Source organism: Cottoperca gobio, chromosome 12, assembly GCF_900634415.1.
Source record: "Cottoperca gobio chromosome 12, fCotGob3.1, whole genome shotgun sequence".
NCBI lineage: Eukaryota > Metazoa > Chordata > Actinopteri > Perciformes > Bovichtidae > Cottoperca > Cottoperca gobio.
In genome coordinates, this window is record NC_041366.1 from 10645474 (window position 1) to 10670565 (window position 25092).

General features: G+C 40.8%; 1 protein-coding gene across 1 annotated transcript in view; it reads right to left on the reverse strand.

Moving 5' to 3' along the window:
• Window positions 1-25092, reverse strand: part of LOC115016536 (RIMS-binding protein 2-like) — a 69147-nt gene that overhangs the window by 16042 nt on the left and 28013 nt on the right. Inside the window, 10 exon segments of the mRNA XM_029444329.1 lie at window positions 225-376; window positions 1901-2713; window positions 4787-4896; window positions 5025-5104; window positions 5275-5432; window positions 6874-7078; window positions 7667-7690; window positions 10626-10730; window positions 14152-14274; window positions 16315-16404. Of these exon segments, the coding sequence (XP_029300189.1) occupies window positions 225-376; window positions 1901-2713; window positions 4787-4896; window positions 5025-5104; window positions 5275-5432; window positions 6874-7078; window positions 7667-7690; window positions 10626-10730; window positions 14152-14274; window positions 16315-16404 (1860 nt within the window).

The window sequence follows — 25092 nt, forward strand, 5'->3', positions numbered from 1 at the left end:
AACAGAGGATATTGCCACCCCATCTGTGATGCATGTTCTCATGTTTCAACTGGATTTAATATGATTAAACTCACACACTGTTTTACATACTCTATCTGTGTACTGCATGTACAGTAAGCCTCTGAAATATGGATCCCATATGTTTGTGAAATCTCTACAACCTCTACCTTTAACCCAAGATGAGCTCCTCGCCAAGTCGCTAATATGAACACTTGCTAACTCACCCTCTGTCCTTTCGTGCAGACTGCGTAGCCAACAACATTTGCCCCATTAGATGTGCCTGTGGGAGAGAGGATGGGGGGCTTCCAGCGGACCTGTAGGACCCCTGGAGCCTGCCCACAGAGCACCTGTACATCATGGGGAGGCTGGGGAGGGCCTGGGAGGTGAGAAAACAAGTGTGAGGGGAAGAAATTAAAAAGTGATGTAATACTTTACTGTTTCAATAGCACAGATATATAAACAAGTGGAAAGGGTGTGAAGCATTCATCAAATGCACAAATTAGGGGGGGGGGACACAACCATGCATAGAAATGCCAACACACAAGAGAGGGGAGGGGGTGAGGTGGGGCTGAAAATTAAGGAAACAACAAACTGGGTTCATTTATAAGTTGTCCTGTTTAAATGTGCGAAAGAATGACATAACACTTTATCTATACTTGTGATATTGTGACATTGCTAGTGGGGGGAATTCAAAAGTCATTGTGTGCTGTGTTTATAAAATGTCCTTTAAGTATATGATTTATTATTAAAGTAGTACACTAACATCGTCTAACCTTAGATACTCCATGATTAAACTGGGTTGTGAAGTGAAATCCCCTAGTGCAGTACTTTGTAAAATTACATATGAACAATTCAGTGTGTATTCCTCTGGTCTAGTACTGTATCATAACCTCATGCTACTCTGTATTCTGTGGAGAAACAATGGAGGTAAAATAAAACAATGTGGGCTTGAGGGCCTCCTGAGAGAAGCGTTGTCTTCTCCGCATGCAAGACACAATCCAGAGAGACTTACTACAGCTCATTCTTTGTCTTCCACTCTCCTGGATCACTGAAGAAAACATGCACAACTGCATTCAAGCAGAGGCAAATGCACACTCATACAAAATGGTAATTTCAGTGAGCAGCGGAGGGGAACTGCTTTATATAGCGCCGGTTACTACAGGCTAGGCTATAAGCTGAGGAAATGACTCATCAGAATAATATCTGATCATATCGTCTGATACGTGGCTGCTCTCTAATTAGTAATATGCTCAGTGCATGAAGCAAACTTGGGCAAAATTGCATTTGAGTTTTGTTTCAAAACAGAAAGTGTATTGAAATTGCAATAGATACGTGAATGACAACATTTGTCATTCACGTTCATTTTCATGTGGATGAAAAGTCTTTTTCGATAAATGCCATTTTGCCAAGATCCTTTAATTGATTGCTCATATTGAACAATTTGCCATAATCATTCTCAGTTAGCAATCTTCCAAAAGTACCATAGCACTAAAGTCATCTCTGTCCATTGGTTTGCAATGGAAGAAAATCCTTTAGTGCTCAGACCTTTGGGAAACCAGGCCCAGGAGTGATGTTTCATTCTGACCTGTTCTGCAATAAGGTGTTGGACCTAGACAAAATACAATACACAACAATGGCATGGTAAAGCAATGCTGTACTGTACTCTTCTACAGCACAGTACAATTACCTTAAAAAATGGCATTATGTTAAATTTTTGAGCTGGCGTTATAGTAAACTGAAATAAACAGAGTAGTAGCAGGCTGTCGTCACCATCTGTCGCCCAGATTATTTAAAACATGTAAAATAGCAAACACAAAAAACGACTGATAATAGTCTGCCATGGAGCTATGCATATATTATCGATACTGTATCTCTGTGCTTAGAGGTGAGCTCTGCTGACCTGCAGCCTGAGTGCAGAACTCCACGCCAGCTTCTTTCCTCTCTCTCTGCTCCAGCGGCAGTTGCCATGGCACCTGGTGCGGCTGTGCCACCACCGTCACTTTGTAAACTGTCAGGGGCTTCAGGTTGATGAAGCGTAGTCTATACCTTCCCGGCTTTACCACTGCATGCTCTACCCCGTCCAAGAGCACGGTGTGGCCGTAGTTACTGTTGCTAGGCAACCAGGAGAGCTCGGCAGTGTCGCGCTGGATGTCATCCACCCGGAGACCGCTCGGCGCCACCACCACGTTGGCTCCCACCAGCAAGGTGCAGCGCAGCTCGTCGGACAAGCCGCGGTCCGTGACGCTCTGCGCCGACACGCGGTGAACGCAGCCGTCCAGGTCCAGCTTCTCCAGCAGACATTTGGTCCGGCCACCGTACGCTACACTGGCGCGAAGCTCCCCGTCGACTAACACGTTGTAGCCAGAGATGTTCCCCCAGCCCAGAGGCACTAGTGGAGCATCCCAGGCCACAATGACACTCCGTGCCAGCTGCTTGATCAAGTTGATCTTTCGGGGATAAGGCACAACGTCTTCAGCCAGGTCCTCAGGGTCCAGGGGCCCCCCTGTCCCATTGCTACAGGGAACCAAAGCTGAGCCCAGGAAGCTATCCTGGGAGGAACTTCCATCCACTGGCACCAAGGCCAGGGACATATGGTCCCGTGAGCCCAGGTCTTGCCCCCCATCCCCAGACTGAATTGCTAGTTTTTCCTTGTCCTGGACAAATTCCACAAAGTTGGAGGGAACAAGTCCTCGTTGGCCATCTAGCAGCTCCCCTGTGACACAGAAAGACACGGAGAGGCAGGTGTAGGGGATAAATAACTTAACATTGTGCCTCATTCTTACTTTTCATGTCGTTGAACAAAAAGTCTAATGGCAACTACTTGAAAATGCTAGGTAAGCACAACAGTCCCTCTGTGACGCTAATGCAGTGGTGGAACAAAACTAAGTACATTTACTGAAGTACAAATTACTTGAGTATTTTATTTGTATGGTACTTTATACCTTTTTGCCACTCCACCACATTTCAGAGGAAAATATTCTACTTTTTACTTCACTACATTTATTTAACAGCTTTAGTCACTTTTTAGATTAAGATTTAAAAAACAACATTTATGATCAATTAATAAAATATCATCAAACAGTACGTAGTTATAATGTGCTCCATCTCCACCAGCAGTAACAAATGCTGCCTAGGTGTTAAAGCATCATGAAGAATATTCCAATAATACGATATATACTGTATATGTAATAATGTAACTCTCTGAAAGGGATCATTCTGCCAAACAAGTACTCTTACTATATTTACTTAAGTAAAAGCTATGGGTTCTTCTTCCACCTCTGTGCAAATGTTCAAATTAGGCTTCACTAATGGCTCCCTACAAGACAAAGACAAAAGGAAAGTTGTAACTTGAATACACTTAATCATCAGTGAGAGCTATTTTCCTCGCGGGGTGGGAATGAGTCAGTGAGTGAGAGGTGGGAGATATCTAAACATACAGTATGTACAATTCCCTAAGATGTAAGATTTACCACGGCTTCTCTGAATCTTTTGTTCTCTCTCTAGTAATAACAGAACTAAAAAAAACATTTCAACATTTCGAAGATCTTGAACTTTAGTTTGAACATTTCCAGGAACACCCCTGAGCATGTAGACTCTGCGGTCACTGCAGAAGAAAACAAAACGTCTTTTTTCCCCCAAAGGCAAGAAGTTTAAAAAGCTCCCTATCATCTTGTCCTTCAATCACTTTTTCCACCGAGGCCTGGGAGACCTTAAGACCATCTGTGCGTGTCTGCGTATTTGTGTGCAAGTGAGTGAGTGTGTTGTTTGTGTGCGCTGATGATTAAGCTGAGCCCCGCTGGATTAGTCATCAAGCTAAAAGGGACCAAGGTCCCATCTTGACAACAGCTTGGTCTGAAGCCCGAGTCTCCCTCCTGCTTGGCAAATACAAGGCTCCTCCACAACGGCATGCAATCTCACTGCCCACAGCTAATGAATCACTGCAGCTGACTACCACTGTGTCTGTAGCGGGCTGCGCTGTCTGCAGGATTGCTAGTCAGAGGGCTTAGGATTCCCTCTGATAGAGAAGCCTTCATAAATCTAAAGCGATTAGACAGAGAATCACTCCAATCACCAGTTATAAAAAGAGTACAGGATTGTTTTTCTTGGTGCACTCACACAGAGCATACTTACATACAGATCTAGCCTAAATACACCGAGTGGGGAAACTTTAAAGTATCAGGTTGAATGTCAGATGGATGATTTTGTTAGTTATAATAAACTTTAATATGTGAGCTTTGAAAGCAACATTTGACGGTCAGGTCACAATGAGGGTGACACACGTTTGTCTTGTGTTTGCGGCACATGGTACTTTTTGTAATACGCCAATTGAACTGTATTTTATTGCATATGACTGAATGCCAAACACAATAAAGTTTAAACGTATATATATACCCACAGTGTAGAGTACAGCATATGACATGGTCATTTTGAAAAGGATGTTGAGGGGATTAAGTTGCCAAGAAGAATACTGTCAACTGAACAAATTGACTGTGGAACAACTGTGAGTTGACACACGTCTTGGCATTTTGTCTCATTGAGAGATAATTAATACGTGATGATGCACACGCTTGTTGTGACTGTCAGGCATTCTCTTCAACAGCAGCAGACAGGGACTCAGGCAAAATCACAGACATGAAAAGCAACAAAGGACACCTCCTGCTGTACTGCAATCTTTGATCTTTAGACTGCAATATTTTTCTTTAAACATTTGCCTAAGCTTCACTTGCCAGTTAACGCTGATAATTATTTTCCATGTCACATCTTGGAGTCTTGTTTTACTTCTCACCTTGATAGAAGCCGTCATCATCCATGTTTCCATACACGTACAGATACTTTCCAGCCACAAGGGGGAGTTCTGCTTCAGGATGCTCGTTTGGTCCATCGTAAGGGTTATAACTGAAAGGAGAAGTTCACTTTTCAGCTTATTTGTTTTCATTAACTTGTATGAAGAAGCAGTTAGTTATTAAATGTATAAAGATTGTGTGCAATAAAATCAAAAGATTCCTGAAGCCGATCTCATTCACCTGTATCGGGCAGTGCAAAGGCGGACCTGGCCTGTGTAGCGAGGCTTGGACCTGGGTGATGGGCTGGCCTCATCCTCCATCTACAGATAGACAACATGTACATACTTACTAACGATTCAACACAAGAGTAAGAAAAGTAAGTCATTACGTTTGAATACACAACTATATAACCGGGGTAATGTTGCAACTATCTTGATGACATTATAAGTTACACATGCATTAATGTGATGTTGCTGTCACTCAGAACCACCTCTGATGGGGTCCGCTGTCGAGGGCTGCTGGGGCGCTCCTTGGTCACGATGCTGGATTTAACAGAGAGCAGTTCCTGTCTCTCTCTGTCTCCAGTCTGTGGTGTGCAGGGCAAGAACTGGGATATCAGTAGCGGCTGGTTTGCCGTGCTCTCATCGCCTGGAAGACATTGATTTCCATAGCAAATAAAGATTCCTTCTGCACCCATTTGCTGCTCATTGTACAGCTATTGATCTCCTGTTGAAGCGAGTGTACAGCAAACACTCTTCATGGCAGGGGGGGGGGGGGGTAGAAAACTGAGGTCTAAGAGTGTGAACAGCTGAATTCCTTGAGGAAATTAACAAGTCAATAACATGGGACCACTGTATCAGTGGGTTCTTGTGGTTTGTGAGTAATATTATGCATTAGCACAAAAGCATCAGTGAGTCCCCCCTCTGTTTCAAGTGAAGGAAAAGATAAAACAGGATTTCCAGCACTTCAAAGACCTCTGGTCTGTGCCAGACTGTATAAATCTACATCGCTGATATGGCTCTATCTGCTGGCTCTGCAGGTTGCACTATGTGTTGTTGGAATACTAATGTGTTAAACCACATTCATGTCATAGATCAGGCCTGGGATCAATTAGGGTAGATATTGATCATGAATAAGCAGTATCGCCATTAATGGTGTCCACCTCTGGCCAGGAGTGAGCTGATCCAGCTGTTATGTGATCCGTCTGGGGATCACTCCGACTCCTTTCATTCTGATCACAAGCCTTTAGATCACACCTGATTTCGTAGATGCTTTTATGTCGTGTGATGTGTTTAGAGTGCATTCATTTATTTTTTTTAAGAATGGGTGGACCTCACTTGTGAACTCTTTAACGCTGACTGTCTTAGTACTCCACCGATTTAGCCTTGCGCTTGTGTAACGTTGTCGGACTCACGATGGACAGTTCAAAAAAATAATCAAAAGCATTTCAGAGATAATGGGCCCCATGCAGCAACATGTCAGTTGTATTTTCTCTTAATCAAGTCCAGATGCACCAAACCATCCAAATCTGCTCTTACCCAGGTGTGCTAAATGATGAATCCTACTTAGGTAACACCACCTAAACACTATATAAGGGCAGGTGTTGTGCCTTGTGCAAATACCCAAGAGTTGGAGAGAAGAAGAACTTCAGCAGTAGTGAGATTGAGGTACTGTTAAATAAACTTACACAAAGTCAGCCTGTGATTTTTCAGAGCATCTTTACTGGCGTTACAGAAAGATCATCTAAAAAGGTAGTATGCTTCAGAAGCTGAGCGCACACAATATCATCCCAGGGGTGTTAAAGTCTTAAATGGAATCAAGGGAACAACAGTATTTATTAAATTTACAAATGTAATAATCCAATCATTGTAATTGATCTAAAAGATTTGTCAAATTAGCAGAGTTCAGAGCAGATAGTGCCACAATCAGCATTGAGTTCAAATCTGAATGAAACCATTTTAAACCGTCACCATAAGCACTACTTCCACAACTAATAATAATAATAACAATAATAATAATAATGATAATGATTTGCAGAAAATGTCAAATATGTAGTGTGTGTGAAGTTTGGCTACGAGCGGAGACCCACCTTTCTTTGTCTGGACTTCAAATCCAACGATGACTTGTGAGAGTTTCTTCTCTGATAACAGAGGGATCTTAGAAGTGGAAGCTGGATTAATTTTAAGGATATCCACGGTATCTGATTGCAAACGGAAATTCAGCAGCTCGTTGGACAGCTGGTGGAAGTGTTCACTCTGTGACCCACATTTCTGCTTCAGGTCCCGAACCTTGACCTTTGATAGAGAAGAAGAGAGGAGGCCGAGAGGAAGGACAGAGAAAATGAAAAGAGAGAGCACAAGGTAAAATGTGAACATGAGGGGGAAATACACACACAAAGCACGGCATGTACTTCATCACATGTAATGTTCAGATATGAATTCTCTAAAGAATAGCCAACGTTTCATCTAACAATGCCGATCAAACACAGAACCAATTAGAGAAGGATCCCTGAAGAGCCATTTTCAGCATATAGCAGCATGTTATATTGAAACCACTGCAGTCTAATCAAAGCATATGGAAGTGTGGAGTCACTGCTGCAGCTGCAGATACATAACACTGGTAAACTCTGATAACGAAGCCCGAGTACTACAAAGAGTTAAGAGGATTATAACACTTACAGTATAGACATTAAAGATGTTATTTCATAGATATCATATCATAGGAAGTCAAGAAAGATGGATGGAGTCTATATAGAATATAATAGTACTCAATCTCATTCAGTGCACATATGGATTCTCAATTTGTACACAATACCCACGAAAGGCTTTGGCACCTTTGCTGAAAATTCACACATGAAACTAATCAGGGAGGAAAATAAATACCTGAAACATTCTGTCCTTATTGTTCTGTTCAGACAAAAAGGAGGGAGACAGAAAAAAGTAAAGAAAGAAGAAAAATTTAAAGAAAAAAAAAACATAATGGAGATACAACCAAACACCAATAAATGCAATCAACGCAAAGGAGGAAAAGAAAAAATGCAAAACAATAATATATTTATCAATGCAGATAAATATAATAAAGCAACATGATATAATGTAAAAGGAACTAAAACGAAAGACAAATATTTGTGTTTGTCAAACTAAATAAAGCCTTCCAAGCACAAAATGATTGAGGACTGTTGTTTCACAGAACGCAGAATAAAGATTGTTGTTTGTTTGACCCTGCAGACAGTGGGGCCGTGCTTTTCTACCTGTTGAAACGTGTGTTTTCCCATTAGTGTAGAGAAGCAGGCCTGTGAAAGACACTATAAATTGAATCAATGGATTTGCGAGAAGAAAAAAAACTCCTTGACAGTGGAGTCTCCATTTGTCCGACCAAACTCTTGATGTTTGTCGGAGCCAAACTAAGGCTGCTGGCTCAGCAAAATCATATTAAAGTGCTTCAGATGGATAATAACCTGACCTTACTTGAACTACATTCAAAGGAGTCGGCAACCTATTGTCGTGACAAAAGGATTTAGAGTGAAATGAGAAAATAATTTAAAGTAGATTAACCGGTGACAAGCATCTTAAAGACTGTGATGAAACACAGCAGGTCAGTGATTTGGTCAGGGGGGAAATCTAGTATTCAGGGTCAGCCTGGTTGCAAGATTAAAGGGAGTCTGCAACTACTGTGAAAGTTCAGAGCTATATTTTACACAACAACAGAGAGACAAAGGAAGAGGTATGAATATAAATGCAAACACAGATGCTCAGCTACTGTTTGTTTTAAATTCTCGGATGTATGAGTCACACACTGGTGTGGAGTATTGGACAACCGACACGGTATTACAGTGTTTGTTCACAACTACTTCTGGGAAGGAAAAGGCCAGTGTATTGTCTGTGGAATTACATTTAAAAAAAAACCTGTTTCAGGACATCGACGAGCACCCTGATCATGTTCCTACAGTATAAACATGATCGCTGAACAAATGACGTTTCTTGTGGAACATGATAGAAGGCATGAGTTGCAGGTCTAAGAACCCCTTTACAGCTTTAGTTATGATTGATGACATTTACACATGGTAAATGATATGTGTATAAAGAGATCCGATTGCTCCGCTAAGCTAAAACAACCGAACGTCACATCCTCCTCTCATTTGCGCATGTCCGAAAAAATCTTTTTGCTTTGCTTTAGCTTGCTTTCGCAGCAGGGGAAGAAGCCATCTTCGACAACTGCAATGCCGAAGAGGGAAGCGGAGGAGAGTGCTGTTTTAAGCAGCTGCTTTTATTTCAGCTGTGGTCAATGAAGATGCAAAGTGTTTAACAGGAAGAAGAAAAGGGAAAACATGGAGATAAGAGACAGAGAAAACAATACATAAAAGCAATCTCTATAAACTAGAGATTTGATACAGTGATACTTTTTGTTTTATTGTCTTATTAGCTTAAAACTGATCTAATCTATATTTAAGAAAGGTGACACTGAGGTAAAGATCTGTGTTTGTTACTCTACCTCTAACAGGTGTACTGCTTCCTCATGCTCTTGGTCAGTTTGAACCCGAGCTTGCAGAGAACCAACAGAAACACACAGTGGCAGCTGACACTGTGATCACAGTCCATGAGATAGAAATGACAGCACACAGCTGACATACTGTCAACACAATACCCTGGCAGAGGCTCACTGGGTGATCACAGCACTGGTACTTGAAGAGATGCTAGATGCCCCTCCTGATGGCATGGCTCTGATGAGCAGTAACAGATTTATTTTGGGGTATGTTAGTATCTAAGTAGTGGCTGCCAGCAGAAGTAAAAGCAACATTTTCAACATCAAAAACCTCTTTGTGTAATTATACAAATGACTTGGCCACGGCTTGGATGTATTTGTGTCTTTTTGTCTCTCTTTGAAGGGACACCAATGCAAATACAGGACATTAAGCAGGTACATGAAGACAACCGGCAGAAAAACCTCACAGATTTCTGAGGCAGCAGTCACTGTTCAGCCCTTTCATCACAGCCTGTGTGGTCTAATCCAGTGGGTATTTTGAGAATATTTACATACAAGTCATTAGAATAAGAATTTGAATGGGCTTTTTTAGCTTTTTGCTTGATCTTTGTATGGTGTGTAAACAATTAACAGTAAATAATGCTGCAACAGGACAAAGATACAGCACATAATGCTTTAAACTACATATTTGTTCATTTAACAATTAAAAATGTCGGCTCAATAAATGTAGAACATCAGGGTGACTGAGTATCTTTAAGACACGATGAGGTAAAAATTCACAAACTCCTACATTTAAATGTGATTGCGTTAATTAGAGCCACATATTTGGGCCAGACTTGGTAAACAGTAAGTCAGATCATTTCACATCTTAGACATTTGAACAGCCTCAGAAGCACTTGTAATCTAAATCCACATGTCCTTTGTGATATTTGAAGTTTTAATTATTTAGTCTTAAAAAAAGTACCAAACAGAATGCAACACCTAGAAAGAGCTAATGTCTGCACACAGAGAAGTTCACAAGGTGTTTAAATAAACTAGAAAAGGCAACATTGTTAGCGCAGAGCTCTTCGTCACACTATCAAACAATATGAAAGGTGTTGCAGGCTGAATATGCATTCCCCCCCATAAAAATGCTGACAGCTTTCTGAGGTCTATATATTTTCTGATGCAGTAGCAGCGATTAAATGACAGTGATTCAGCACAAACTGGCTACTGACACATCAATTACTGAACGATGAGCTTCAGTTCGTCACTGCTCTCATCACAAAATCAATGACAAAGGAGGGTTATGTCGAAAGTATAAAAAATAAGCTTTCAATAACCAATTTTGTATTTTTGCCTTTATAGAAATAGCCATACCTTTTGCAGTTGATTGATCTCCTTCTGCTTGGTGTGAAGGGCCACCAAGGCTTGCTCATGCTCTATCTGCAGCTGCTGCTTCAGCTCCACAGCCTCGTGCATATGCTGGGGAGAAACAGAGAGAGGGAGAGGACGTGGCTATGTTGAGGGATGTTATTTAGAGATGATTCTTGACAGTATCCCAATTTGGCAAGAAAGCAAATAAACCTGTTCCCCAAAACTCTTCCTTTAAATGCAGCTGTTGCAATCTAAGGCCCCCAAGTGTTGAGTTCACTGTGGAAGTAAAGAGTGATATACAGGGTGAGATTTTCACATGATTCGTAATGTATATCTATCAGATGCAACCCACTGTATCCGCCGAACTGACTCAGACAAAGCTGTCACGCCTGGTCACCCACGCTGATCCTAAATCTACCCTTTCCCAAATTAGCCGAGTCATGACTATACAGTATCTATCCGCGGAGTCACGACCAGCTGCCACATCTCGCAGAAACAGAGTTAAGGCCATAAGATGTTTCTGCAGGCTTAAGAAGAAAAGACAGCTTAGAAAGCTCTGACATTCATCATTTTCTCTCTGTGTTCCCTCTCCCTTGAAAAAAGAAAAAGAAAAGCCTCTTTACCTCCCGGAGTGGCTTCGAGGTGTCCTGAGCAGGCAGCCACTGCTTTGCATAATCACGGAGAAGTTATAAGCTGCAGAGGACTGGGCTGGCTGAGAAGCTGTCACTGGAGCCTTAGTGAAAACTGCTTCTTTTTTTCTTTCTTATTTTTAACTCTTGGATATTCAGGGAAGGCTTGATGAACTAACCTACATTTTCAGCAAACATCCTGTGATGTCACGATAAAACACAAACAGACATCGGTTATAAGCCAACAAACTGCCTTAAACAAGCCTGCAGCTCAAGCCCTTAGACGACTGCAGCCTCAATGCAGCAGGAGATCATCCACAAAGTGTTGAAAATACACAATACTGTAAAGACAAAGATCTTTGAGACGGGTGATATTTACTGCCTGGCAGAGCTGTAGACCTGAAACCTGAGATTTGGACTTGAATCCGACTTAAAGAGAAACCCATTTTACACATTAAAGTCTATGTATAGGTCTCAGGAACTACTGTATAATGTAGTCTGACTCACGGGATAAAGACTGTGGGTATTAGCCTGCCACGTGCCATTCTTCTCCCCTTCCGCTATTTCTGACAATACGTTTTTTGTAACCAGATTATATAACTTTAAAGTCAAGATTGACAGTTTTGAATCTCATTAGCTTTGACTGAAGAACCTTTTAAAATAACATCAAGTCTGTCTGTTTTTTTTTCATGTTGCGTCTCCTCCACCCACATCGCCCTCTGTAATTTTCTCAAAATAGTCTCTTTGTCTTCATAATCAATACACAATGAGAAGGTGACAAACCTTTCTTTGCTGTATTAGGGTGCGGGTCAGTTTTTCTCAGATGGGTACATTTCTCTCTGAAATATCCTGACAAACAGACAATCGATAGGAGATGCAGGGAGGCGAGGATTTGTAATGAGAGTGCCTCTCACGGTGCAGTGAGACTGTGTATGATTACTATTGGCAGACCATAACACGGTGAAAAAAGAGCCTCTCCATAAATCCGATGACACTTCACCTCAACACTTTCCTTCTAAAGTTTTCTTAGAAAACAAACACAAGGGAGATGGAGATTTTTCCAAAGGAGGCAGCAAAAATTAGGGTCTGAAAAACCTCCAAATCTGATGAACGGTGTGAGCCGAACAGAACCAGTGAAGTGAACGAGGGATGAATGAGTGCAGATGGGAATGCTGGAGAAATGTAGTGAGATATACAGTATGTCAGGGGAAAAGAGGACTGATAGAATCAGTGGTGATAAAGGAGGATAAAGGGTTTAGTCTTTAGATTCTTTTGCTTTGCCTACTCAGCAGTAAGACATGTGTAGGGTTTGCCTTAGAGACATATTGCTCATGTGTTTTTCTCCACCAAAAGAACTATTCCAGATTTATAGTATCAATCCCTGAACTAAATTTAGATTGATTTACATAATTTAATCCATAACTGCAGATAATTAAATGTGGAGAGAGAAAGAAAATGTGTTCCTTGGGGGCTTTATGAAAAACAACGAATCCTTTGATGAAATAATCCAAGAGTTTAGTTTCTTCAGGTAAAACTCTTACTGACAGCATTTCTGAGTTCTCCCACAATACTCACAATTGTTTTCTGACATTATTAAGTTATCTGGAATCGGCCACGTCGTCTTTTCTTACTCCAAATCTCGTTGCCAGATTGGTAAAACTACCACTGCACTTCCTCAAAGATGGTTCAGGACTTACATTTGTTAGAAATCAGGGAAGGGATTTTCCAAAGAGGATTAAAGAAGACATGTCATGAATAACTCACTTGTTCATTGCTTGTGTACATACACGTGGGTATCTGGAGTGCCTACCAACCCACAAACTGGGAAATAAGACAACTCAGTCAGATGTGTTGTGGGCTGACGAGGTCAGAAACATTGGATTTAACAAGCCATTCAGATTTGGCTCCCTTTCCTTTGTCACATGCATCATCAGAGTATTTTTCTCCTCATCTGAGTATCTCCACCCACAGCGTCAGAACTACCTTTGCAAAGGTGCACCATATACTTCTCAGAAAGGGCTTTTTTGGGAGGGGGGGCTTAAAGAGACAGGCGCTACAATGGAGCATTGCAGACAGAGGGTGAATACAGGTTTATTCAGACAGACTGTGAGAAAAATAAAGTGTTTTTTGAACAATAAAACATGTAAACATGCTCTAGTAGAAACCCAAAACACAGATATGAACTTGAAAATAAGCATGCTGGGCGCCCCGGTAGCTCACTCACCGGTAGCTCACCCGGTAGCTCACCCGGTAGCTCACCCGGTAGCTCACCCGGTAGCTCACCCGGTAGCTCACCCGGTAGCTCACCCGGTAGCTCACCCGGTAGCTCACCCGGTAGCTCACCCGGTAGCTCACCCGGTAGCTCACCCGGTAGCTCACCCGGTAGCTCACCCGGTAGCTCACCCGGTAGCGTGGGCAACCCATGTACGAAGGTTAAGCCCATGGTTCGGGTCCGACCCATGGCCATTTGCTGTATGACGTTCCCCTTCTCTCTCTCTCTCCCCCTTTCACAATCTACACTTCTCTCTCTCTATCATTAAAGGCATAAAAAGCCCAAAAAATATCTTTAAAAAAAGAAGAAAATAAGTATGCTATGTCCCCTTTAAAAGGACAGCGTATGTATGATTGGTTATAAATGAAAACTTCATCAAACTTGAAGTTATCATTTCAAATGTATACTATCATGTCACTTGTAACGATTACAAAATGCAATGGTTAAATTATGAATGCATAGAAGCATACTGGTGGAGGGAGGAGACATTGAAATAGAGGAATGAATAGAAAGTTGAAAAGCTGGAGTTAGTAAAAGAAAACTTAATTGATATTTACATTTAGGTGTTCATGGGATCATGTTTATGGAATCATGAGAGGAAAGCAAACACAACGTAGTGACGTCTCACCTTTAGAACCTGTTCCAGGTTCTCCACTTTGCCTTGGAGTTGGCTCCTCTGCTGCTGGGCCACGTCTCTCTCCTGGCTCACTACAGCAAAGGTCTGTCTCAGCTGGTCATAGTCTGTTCGCACCTACGTGAACAGAAATAGAGTCCAGATGCAAGGAAGGGAGGGAAAAAAGAGCAAGAAGAGGTTAAGAGGATTATAAACAAAATAAAAGGTTATAAGAAAGTCAGCGGAGACACAGGCAAACTTTCATTTCTTTAGTTGTTTTACTTGAAAAGCTTTAAAATGTACACATTATTCTGGGTTGTTTTTTTTAACGCAGTTTGATCTTGAAGTAGACCTACTTTTTACATTCATGAATAGAGGCTGTTCTTCTGCTTTTTTTTTTGCTGGAGGGTTGATTGGGAGTTCACAGTCGGAAGAGAAATTAATCAGCACATTTCAATTTAGCCTTGATGAGACAGAGCTGCTGACTTGAGCATTTTGCCTCTCGTTCCTTCATCAGTCAGAGGCCTTGAGCTAAGCTGGTTCCTCTAAAGGTGGCCTCGTAGGATCGAGCAGAACCATCCCTCAGCCATACACCAATCATCTCATTAACTGGCAAAAGAGATGAGCGTACAATAGATAAGCTCGCTTACTCAAAGTGCACAGAGCTAGACTGATGCAAAGGCAATGAGTTCATTAATTGTGGAATTTATGACGGGAGCTCTCGCACCATCTGAGCTATATCACGTCCGTCAAGCGGCATAATAATCATTTTTAAGCATTTATCTAGATACCCAAAGATGTTTTAAATGATAAACTATGATAAATTAAATGTATGAGTAAAAGAACCCACTAAAGATTAAAGATTAAACATAATATAAGTCCAAAAGAGAGCAAGACATTAAACATAGAGGTCTGGTAATAAAAAACATGAGTTAGTATTTTAGGGCCTTCCTTAAATAAATATTACAATATAAATATTCTATTCTTAGCTGTGATATTTAATCAGTAAAGGGTCGTTTTGTTACTCAAATTCAATTATTTCTAAAAAAAATTGAAATCATCATATAGGCGAGGACGCAATAACATGAACATTGAATCTAATATCAGCCGTACTATAAATACTATGATTGTGAGTCAATATATTTCCTTTTGAAACCGTCAGGGATGCAAAGTTAATTCTCTTGAACTCTGACAAATTGCCTCCAGAAGAAGTTTACTTTACAAGATTACTTTCTGTCATGATATCACCACTTTTCTTGTTTCTCTTCCTTTCTTCCTCTCATGTTCTGTCTTTTTCTTTTCCCTATTTTATTTCTCTGTGCACTGTCCACCACATGCTTCCTCTGTCGTTGGACTGCCATCACAAGTCAGTCGCACTCATTCATACTGGACTGGACACACTTTTGCCCCGACTTCCTTTTCATCTCTGTGCCCACCTTGTCGGTGCACAGATGGCATCTTTTTGTGTGGCACGGTGGAGCAAAAGCTCAGAGCTGAGTCCCTGGACACGTGTCAAATCTGCCCCCTCTGTGAAAGTCACTATTACTGCCAAAGTAGCTAATCGCCTACCATCACAGACTGTCTCCGTCTGGGTCTGTATACGTGTTTATGAATGCATGTGTGCAGTGGGGAGACTCTGGCTGACAGTGCCAGTAAAGACACAATAATGGGAAAGGAAACGTAGCAATGATGTGTGTGTATGAGATGGAAGACATGACATTAATAACACATGTATACATCCTTGGCACAAAGAGGCAATATAAAGAATATGAAGAGGCAACACATGATAACACATATAATGATGGTAACAAGGCTGCAGTTGTATTGATCTGCAGAGATGGATCACAGCTTGCAACATATGACTGATGTCACAGCCTTATAAAGATAAGACATGTGTGCATGTGATACATAGCACCTATATCACTAGTAGTGCATTATACAATAGATTTTACTATTGATCATGGCCTGGGTGAGTATTGATCATCATTGTGTGTGTGTGTGTGTGTGTGTGTGAGTGAGTGAGTGAGTGAGTGAGTGAGTGAGTGAGTGAGTGAGTGAGTGAGTGAGAGTGTGTGTGTGTGATGTGTGTGTGTGTGTGTGTGTGTGTGTGTGTGTGTGTGTGTGTGTGTGTGTGTGTGTGTGTGTGTGTCTTTGCTTGTGCATGTTTAAAAGCCATACCTGGTCATACTTGGACGTCTTCAGGTGGTGGTTGATCAGCTCAAGGTTTAGACGATTTTTCGCCTGCGAGGCAGCATGGAGCTTTGCTCTCTGAAGAATGAACAAGACAAACAAAGGAGAGTTTAGTGTGTTGTAACATTATGATACATTATCTTCCTCCTTGCAAAGACTTGCATGTCTGACTGCATCATGTATGCAAGCCACACACTGCAACTCCATCTTAAAACTATTATATAAGCGACAGATGAAAGACCCAGGTTAGCGCCGATCCCTCCCTCCGTCTGTACGCATGTGTGTGTGTGTGTGTGGGGCTAAGCTTTTCTCCAAGATGCTGTCTGGAGGACAAAACCCACAGCTGCATACTGTCACCCTCCATTTGGTATGTGGCATTAGGAGCGGAGGGGGATGAGCTGAAAAAAGAGGGGGGGGGGGGGCACAGAAGGAAAGAGACGAGGAGTAAGAGGGATGGAGGGTTAGAGGAAGTAAACTGGGATGGAGGGTTAGAGGAAGTAAACTGGGATGGAGGGTTAGTGGAAGTAAACTGGGATGGAGGGATGGGGGGGGGGAAAGAATTGGGAAGTGGGAAAAGATTTGAGGGAGAAACATTCAAGAAAAAGAAACAACATGGGGAGATGAAAGGATCGAATAAAGGAGTGTCAGTTGAATGCTAAATAAGCAAATGAGTGCATAATGTCATTAAAAACCTAGCGAGCTCAAGATGAGATTAAGTTGCACACCACGTAAAAAGGATTGAAAAGAGGTGTGCAGATCCTGACTGCACTAGCCGCTGCCCAGATCCACTTTCAGAAGTTGTCATGCCGCTGGTGCTGCAGGTACTCAAGCATTACATAATTACGCCAGACTCAAACTAGGGCAACGCTCTCCTCCTATCACAGCTCTGAGCATCCAAGAGTGATTTCACTGCGACTGGTCCATATCCTGGCACATAATACCACTTTATGCTAGTGCACTGAGCTCATACTGCTGATTGTTATTCTCAGCATCAGGACTTTAATATGTGGATAAGTCATTTATAATAGCAGTCGGGCCTTTTCTCTACTCAGCTTTGAACAAAAAGCAACAGGAGTTGATGAAAATGGTGGCTTTAAGACCGGTAGGGTTTGTTTCAACATGTCTTATTGATCTAAAAATACTGCCCCTAAATAAAAATAAGTAGATTTATAGTCTCCAAAAGAGGATTTAATCCAATTGCCTTATAAATATGTGTCATAAACTGGTGAAAAACCCAATTTAACTGGCAAAAAGATGCATTCTAGTTCCATAAAGTACAGCTGTCTATGTTGTATTTATTCTACACGGATGATCTGCACCATGTAAACACTGTGATGCACCACACATACGTGCAATATGCTCTCTGATTACTAAGATATACTCGAGCAAAAGAGGAGTTCAAGCATTTTATGTCAGCTTCTGCACAAGAGAAGATGGTGCAGCTCAGAGGTTTATGATCAAATGTATCAGTACAAATCGAGTGAACTAAATAAACTCTAGCCAAGAGGAGAGGAAAGAAAAACAGACAAGTGAGGGGCCAGCCAGGTTCATCCATCTCTTTGTGTGCAGGCAGAGAGACAGCCAGGGCTGTCGTAGGAAGACACAATCAAACCGAGACACAGATAGAGAACAGACAAGGACAGGAAGACACAGAGACTGGTGAGTGAGTTCACTCGCTGCTCTTATTGTGTAACGCTGTCGCTGCATCACATCACTGCAGACTAGAGCAGCCACTGTACTGAACCACACTTAACTACAGTAGCAGCCACAAATAATCCTGTTCTTATGCCTTTGACTGGTAATTATGAGGACATGGCACTTCATGAGGTGCCAGCTGAAGACGTCCTCTGCGCTGACACCCCAGGACATGGCCCTCTAGTTGACACTATAAGGAATAGCAATAGGGATTGGAGGGGAAGATAAAGATAACTGGAAAGAAGGGATGGACAGGTAGAGAGGAAAAACGGGTCGAGCGAAAAAAAGTTGAGGGTTCAGTTGTGGCTGCTATTATAACCAGAGGAAGAAAGAAAAAAGAATGACCTTCTTTTTATGGGCCTCAGGAATGATGTCTGCTTCTCCACTCCCACTTCCAGTGAATCACACATTCACAGCTCTGCTTAACACTTCTTAACATCTTGTAAACACACTGCTATACTGCAAAGCCAAGGGAAATGCACACATGTTTTTGTGCCAATTTAAACCTTCAATATGCACAAATAAACAGAGAAATCTGGTTTGAATACGTAAAAGGATATAATAATGAAACACTCTCCTAAAGAAAAACAACTTGGCATTCGCTTATTTCTGTGTGTGTGTGTGTGTGTGTGTGTATGTGTGTGTGTATGTGTGTGTGTGTATGTGTGTGTGTGATCCATATGTGCGTGCAGAAAGAATGGACAGGCTAAGGGAAGAGACCTCAACACCACTAATGACTAATTCACTCGGACAACTTCATTCTTCCTTCGTCTTCTGTCTTTTCTCTCCTTCTATTTATGTCACACTCTCTCTCTCTCTCTCTCTCTCTCTCTCTCTCTCTCTCTCTCTCTCTCTCTCTCTCTCTCTCTCTCTCTCTCTCTCTCTCTCTCTCTCTCTCTTCAATCACTACCATGATTATCATTCTCTCCCCAAACCCACTAATTTAGCTGCTGGCCCTAAATCTGCTCTGCTCACTGTGGCCTCTAGCTGTGCATCTATACAAGCCCTCTCAATTTCAACAAGTCTGCCTCCGATGTATTAGTTTATATTGTTTTCTGTAGGCAAGTCAATAACCACACAGTAGTAGCATTTTCCACTAACAGGAGAAATAAATAATGGTAACCTTTCCACAACTGGCTGAAGCTAGCATAAAACCTAGCAGAACCAGCTAGTATGTTAGCCTGAGATAGCCTGGCTCTATCCAAACTAGGTTAGCTGTTTCTCCAACAAAAAATGTTGTTTTTAAACAAACAAGACACGTGTTAAATGGTGTGTTTAGAAGTTCTGATATATTGATTGTGTTACATTTGAACAGGCTAGCTGTTTTCTCCCATGCTTCCTGTGTAAACTAAGCTAACGCTCTCTCTGCTGTAGCTTCATACTGAAGGGACAGTGGGAAGGGCCCCTCCCTTCTATCACTCTTCTCCTCTACCTCTTAGCAAGAAAGCAATTAAGCGTATTTCCCGAAATGTCGAATCACTTCTTTAAAAGGAACAACACAGTGATGTAGCATGCAGCTACTGTGTTGTATGTGCCTCTCATCTTTATAGCTTTACCTTTGGTGGCATAATGTATAATTCTCCACAGAACAATGTGTTCTGGTGGATGTAATGTGGTGTAACACATTAAGACGACTTAATTAAATTGTTTGTTTGCTCTGTGTCTTCCTGCCATTTCATAAAACAGTAAATGTTCTTTTAGTTTAGCTTATTAAGAGAGTTTTAATTAAAAAACATATGTTTGGGTTTTTGTTCATCTTATAAAGATGATAAAGGAGCAAACACAGGCAAGTAAAGCAAAGCTTACAGTGAGACGCTGATGCCTCAACAAATGATGATTGCAGTCTACTTAGATCAGCTGACAAAGCTGAACAGAAGAGCAGCAACACCAGAACCTGCTCAAGAACTTGACCTGGTTGTCATGAATCCAATAACTGTCAAATAAAGCTTTTACAGCCTCAACATTTTGGGTGGAGCATGACTATAGTTAAGACAATCTTCATCATTCCTTTCCAACCAAAACAATATTGTAATCCGGCCATGTTGAAGGGAAAAGGGGTTGAGCTGTACCATATATATATATATATATATATATATATACACAATACACAATTATGACATATTAGATTTAGGCACTGCTTCTGGTTATTGTCATATCATGCGTCACTGCAAAAAAAAGAAAGAAAGAAAAAAGCTGCAGCGTAATGTTTTCTGTCATATGAACTCTGTTTGCTCTGCTCCACACCAGACCAGGAAGTTACTTTGCCAACAAGATGTCAGTAGATGACAAATGTTTATTTTGTTCCAGGTATTTCCCACTTGTACTCATTACCTAATGATGAGGAGTTGAGCAGAAAGTAATTGAAATGATTGAATATGATGTACTTACAATATCTACTGATCCATTTGAGTTATATATGAATGGTAAAGAATATTCTCTTTCTTCATTACAGAGAACACCCAGCTTTGTTAAATCAAATGTACTTCTATCCTCATTGCTGTTTTCAGCAGTAAAGACTTTCAATCTTAAACATCTTGACAGCAAATCTTGATGCAGGATTAAAATGTATTTAGGGAAGTGTTAATGCTTTGGAATTGTAGATGTGCCACTTAAGAATAAAACAGACATTAATAGGAATTAATTGCAACATTCAAATCTTGTCTCTTGCAAGCCAACAGAAAATCACACGGACAGGATGTTGGATCATCTTAATTTAGAAATATTTGGATCCTACTGGTAATATTATATATTGCAGAATGGTAATTGAGTAAGAACAAGCCAGTAGCTGCTGCAGTTATAATGGAGAATAGATGGATGAAATAATTAATGCATTGGAGATTTCTACAATGGCTTCTGCTGACTCTAAATGGGATTTTTTTGTGGGTAGAGGATTGCTCCTGCTCTCCCTAAACTCCCAGAGGGATTGTCATTAATCAGATGTCACGGTGGAAACACTTTGTTCCACTTAACTGTGGGTGGAGAGACACCAACAAAATCTGCTGTCTTCAGTGGGAGCGCCAGTGAAGTCACAGACCAGCAGAGATGCACCATGTGTCCATCAAAGAGATAAAGAAATATATGTATACTACATGTAGTACATATAGAGTTTTCCTGCATTTGATCATACTATATAATACTGTAGTTTTGGACTTAAGTTTGGAGAAGAGATCATATTAGACACATTTCCGTACAAAGACCTCACCTCACTCTCAACCCAAAGATAAAGCATAATCTCCTCTCTCTTTCCCTTTGTAAATGATATTAAGTACAGCGCAGACCGCTTGTTTAAACTGATCCTCAAACAAAAGGCTCCACACTAATGTATCGGATTATTTCAATCTTGTTTGAAATATTGTGATATTATAAACAGATAACTTCCTCCACCGCTATCCACTAAACTTTATGCTGAGTGGTTTAGTAGGTCGACTACAGTTAATGTGTGTGTATGTGTGTGTGTGTGTGTGTGTGTGCGTGTGTGTGTGTACCCACAACTGTGTGTGTCTGTGTCAGAGATTGCTCTGTGGTTGGAGAATGAGCAAATGGAGTCAGAGCCATGACTGTTGTCCCACCACTAATAGCTGCTGCAACATCAGCTGTCTGTTCAGCACTGTCTAATATCTGGAGCAGTCAGGACCATGGACAGCTCCTTCAGCTCCATTTAAACTACTGTGGATCGGGACAAATGCTGGAAACACTGGACTATAGAATATGTCTTCAACTGGGATTTTGTATGCGTCAGATTAAAGCGTGAGATATCAAAAGTTAGGGTGTTTATATTTACATGTACATATGAAATATATTTACATAAATAATTTAAGAGTATGAATCATCAATTTTTTCAAAACAATTTAAAGCCTTTATAACTCCTGAATGTGGGTTACCTGACACTTTAAACACTAATTTAGTTGCTGTACCATTAACTACAAACTGCATTATACTTTTCAGGACTTTGGTTTTATTTTATTTTTGTATGCTATGAAAAAAAAAAGAAAAAGGTACCCTATGGAGTTTTTGACTAATATCTTTTACTGCCATTTTTTTACATCACTGATCAACAAGTGGTGGCGATAATGTGTGGAGAAGTGTATCAATGGGCATTTCATATGTGTGTTCTGTTACATTATTACATGTGGTAATGGAGTTTTTGAGCAGGAAGTGTTGCCTTTCACAAAACTCAGCTGACTCAAGGAACATTTTCAAAATTACTTGAACTGTGGTGCCATGTGTGTAGCTGGAGAGTATCACAAGTATATTTTCACAATGATGGATCACCCACCTGAAGCATAATTCAGCACCCATACCATACTGAAATGAAAAGAAACCAATAACTGTCTAGAGGGAGACAACATCTATCTTAAAAAAGACAGTTTACAATTGAAAATGGTTGGCAGTATTATAAGTATCAACAAATTGGTAATGGACTAAAACATAAAACTACCAGTATGAAAATGTACAGTTGATTGCAAACCAGTTAACAATATAAAACCCTAACCCTCTAAAAGGGGACACACTTTTAAGCTCGACTTTAAGGCACTGTATATCCTTATTTAAGGAATTGGTTATGAAAATGAGTATTTATCGTGTAGCATTAGCAAGGTCTTCAGTGCAGCATAAAATAAGATATGTAATGCAGGGTTTGTCCTCTGAAGGGCTTATTAGGTGTTTGCCTTTTCACAAGCAAAAAAAAAAGCCAAACATCAGCTTCTTTGGCAAACTTGCAAGTCTCAAAAGCATTTTGAGATTAATCGTTATAACGCTGTTAATACTGTGCATTACCTCTGCTTTACAACAAGTGCATGACACCAGAACAGCTACTTTATAATAGCTGCACAGTAACCTCTAAATCATGTAGTGTTCATGTGCGTCATTTTATTTGAAAAATCCATCTTTCTCATTTAGACTGCAACCGTTTGCATCACTTATCTTTTCTTTGTGCTAATAATGAAGGGCAGTTCACAGTGACTGTTACCATAATGTCACAAATAGATTATTCATCAACATGCTATCAAAAATATCCCCCTGTGTTCCTTCCCACCTATGAATCTAATGCGTCTCTACAGGTGCCTCATTCATAAAACATAAATTTGTGGTTAATCTTGTGTATGCGTGCACACTGTGTTTATGTCCACACACACACACACACACACACACACACACACACACACACACACACACACACACACACACACATACACACACACCATTTCGAATAAGTATGAACCTTGGACCCAGGTGGACAGTGGGTAACATTGACATAGTGAAGCGTGAGTTGGAGTATGTGTGTGTCTGTGTGCGTTTGTGGGTGTGTGCATGCAAGCATGAATGAGTTGCATAACTAGCATCTCCAGGCATACATCTGCCTTAAGCTCTTGTGCATCCACAGTGTTCCAGACCTCTCATCTGAATCATAAGGATTCAAAATCCCTTAACATTAATCATGTGGCAAAGGAGACATAAAAACACATAAACACACTCTTAAGTTAAAACTGCAAGTTCTCACGATGTATAATACCTTGATGATTTGAGGAAACCCCCTGTTGTTGGTAGATATGCAAATAAAGGTTTGCAAAATAAATCTGGATATGAAATATGTGACTCACTACTGCAGATTTAATAATGTGGAGCAACTAGAGCTTGAATGGAAACCCGGCCTACGCAGTCACAGACGTTTAATTTTAACAATGTCTCAAGCCTAAAAGACTCTACATCAGGTCAAACATTTTTATTCACATACAAAATCTTCTTGAAGGAATCCCTGTACTTAGTGAAATCACATACTCAAGATTTGACCAAGAATGATGTGTTCAAAGACTCAAGTCTGTGCACAAATAAAGAGCCTTCTGGGATATGTAAGTTTAAAATGTTGCTCACCTCTTCTCTTGAGCAAAAATCAAACAGCTAGTGTTTAGTTTAAACGGCCTGGGTTCTCTACATCCTGCCGTGTGTGTTTTAGTGTGTGTGCACTCCACTGTCTGCCTCTCACAGAGCAGGAGACAATCCAGAGTTTTATGGAGGAGAGAAGACAGAGGAGAGGCAGGGAGAGGCCGGCGCTGCCGCCAGGAGAGATTAACTTCTCCTCCACGTAACACACATCCTCATTCTTCTCACTCTTCGACCTCCTCTGTCGCTTCTCCTGTTACTCATCTGAGCACTGCTTGGATTCTGTAATGTTTCTGCTTGTCTATGTGTTGTTAACATAAACACATATATATATATATATATATATATATATATATATATATATATATATATATATATATATATATATATAGTTATATATACAGTTATTATATATAGTAACAAAGCAGAGTGGATTTTCACATGTCAAATAACTCAAGATTTAGGCCCACATCTGAGACAACCAAATAGCTATGTTTATATTTTCTCAAGTAGGGTCCCGTTTCACCAAATTTGCAACCTGCAAGCTGAAATTTACAAAATGGGTCAAATAGTCTTGATCACAATCTGTGTCAGATTGTGCGAGAAATGCCTGGTGAAAGTTAGCGCTGATGTAAAACCAGATTAAAAAAAAAACGCACGTCTTCCGTCTGCGTTACAACCAAAAAAATAAAAATAGGAGATTTTGAAGCGGCCAGGGGAAAGTGGGCAACTATGGGTGAATGTGTTTTACATGCTAGTTCATCAGTATATTCTGTGTCAATTCATGACACATTTTAATAGGTTGGATTGAAGGTATGGGTCGCAGCAGCTGTCACATTGTGGGACTTTGGTCTTCAATTTCAACATAGCTTGTCTTTGGTCACTGAAGCTGTAAATCATCAAGACAGAGTACTCACAATATGATCCAAGAACACAGATATCACCATGTTTCTTTCATGATTATCAACTTTCGGGGGCAGAATTTGACATTTAAAGCACAATTTGATGCCAAAGGGAACTGCAATTTCTCCTAACTGGATCTAAATCTAATCTGAAAGTGGTCTGAACAGGACCAAGGAGAAAGAGAGAGAACATGTGAGCATATTAACTTTGACTGATATGTAGAGGTGCTCCAGCTGCACTGTATATGGAGGGCCCTCCGGGGGGAACACTGGCCTCTCTTGAGAATAC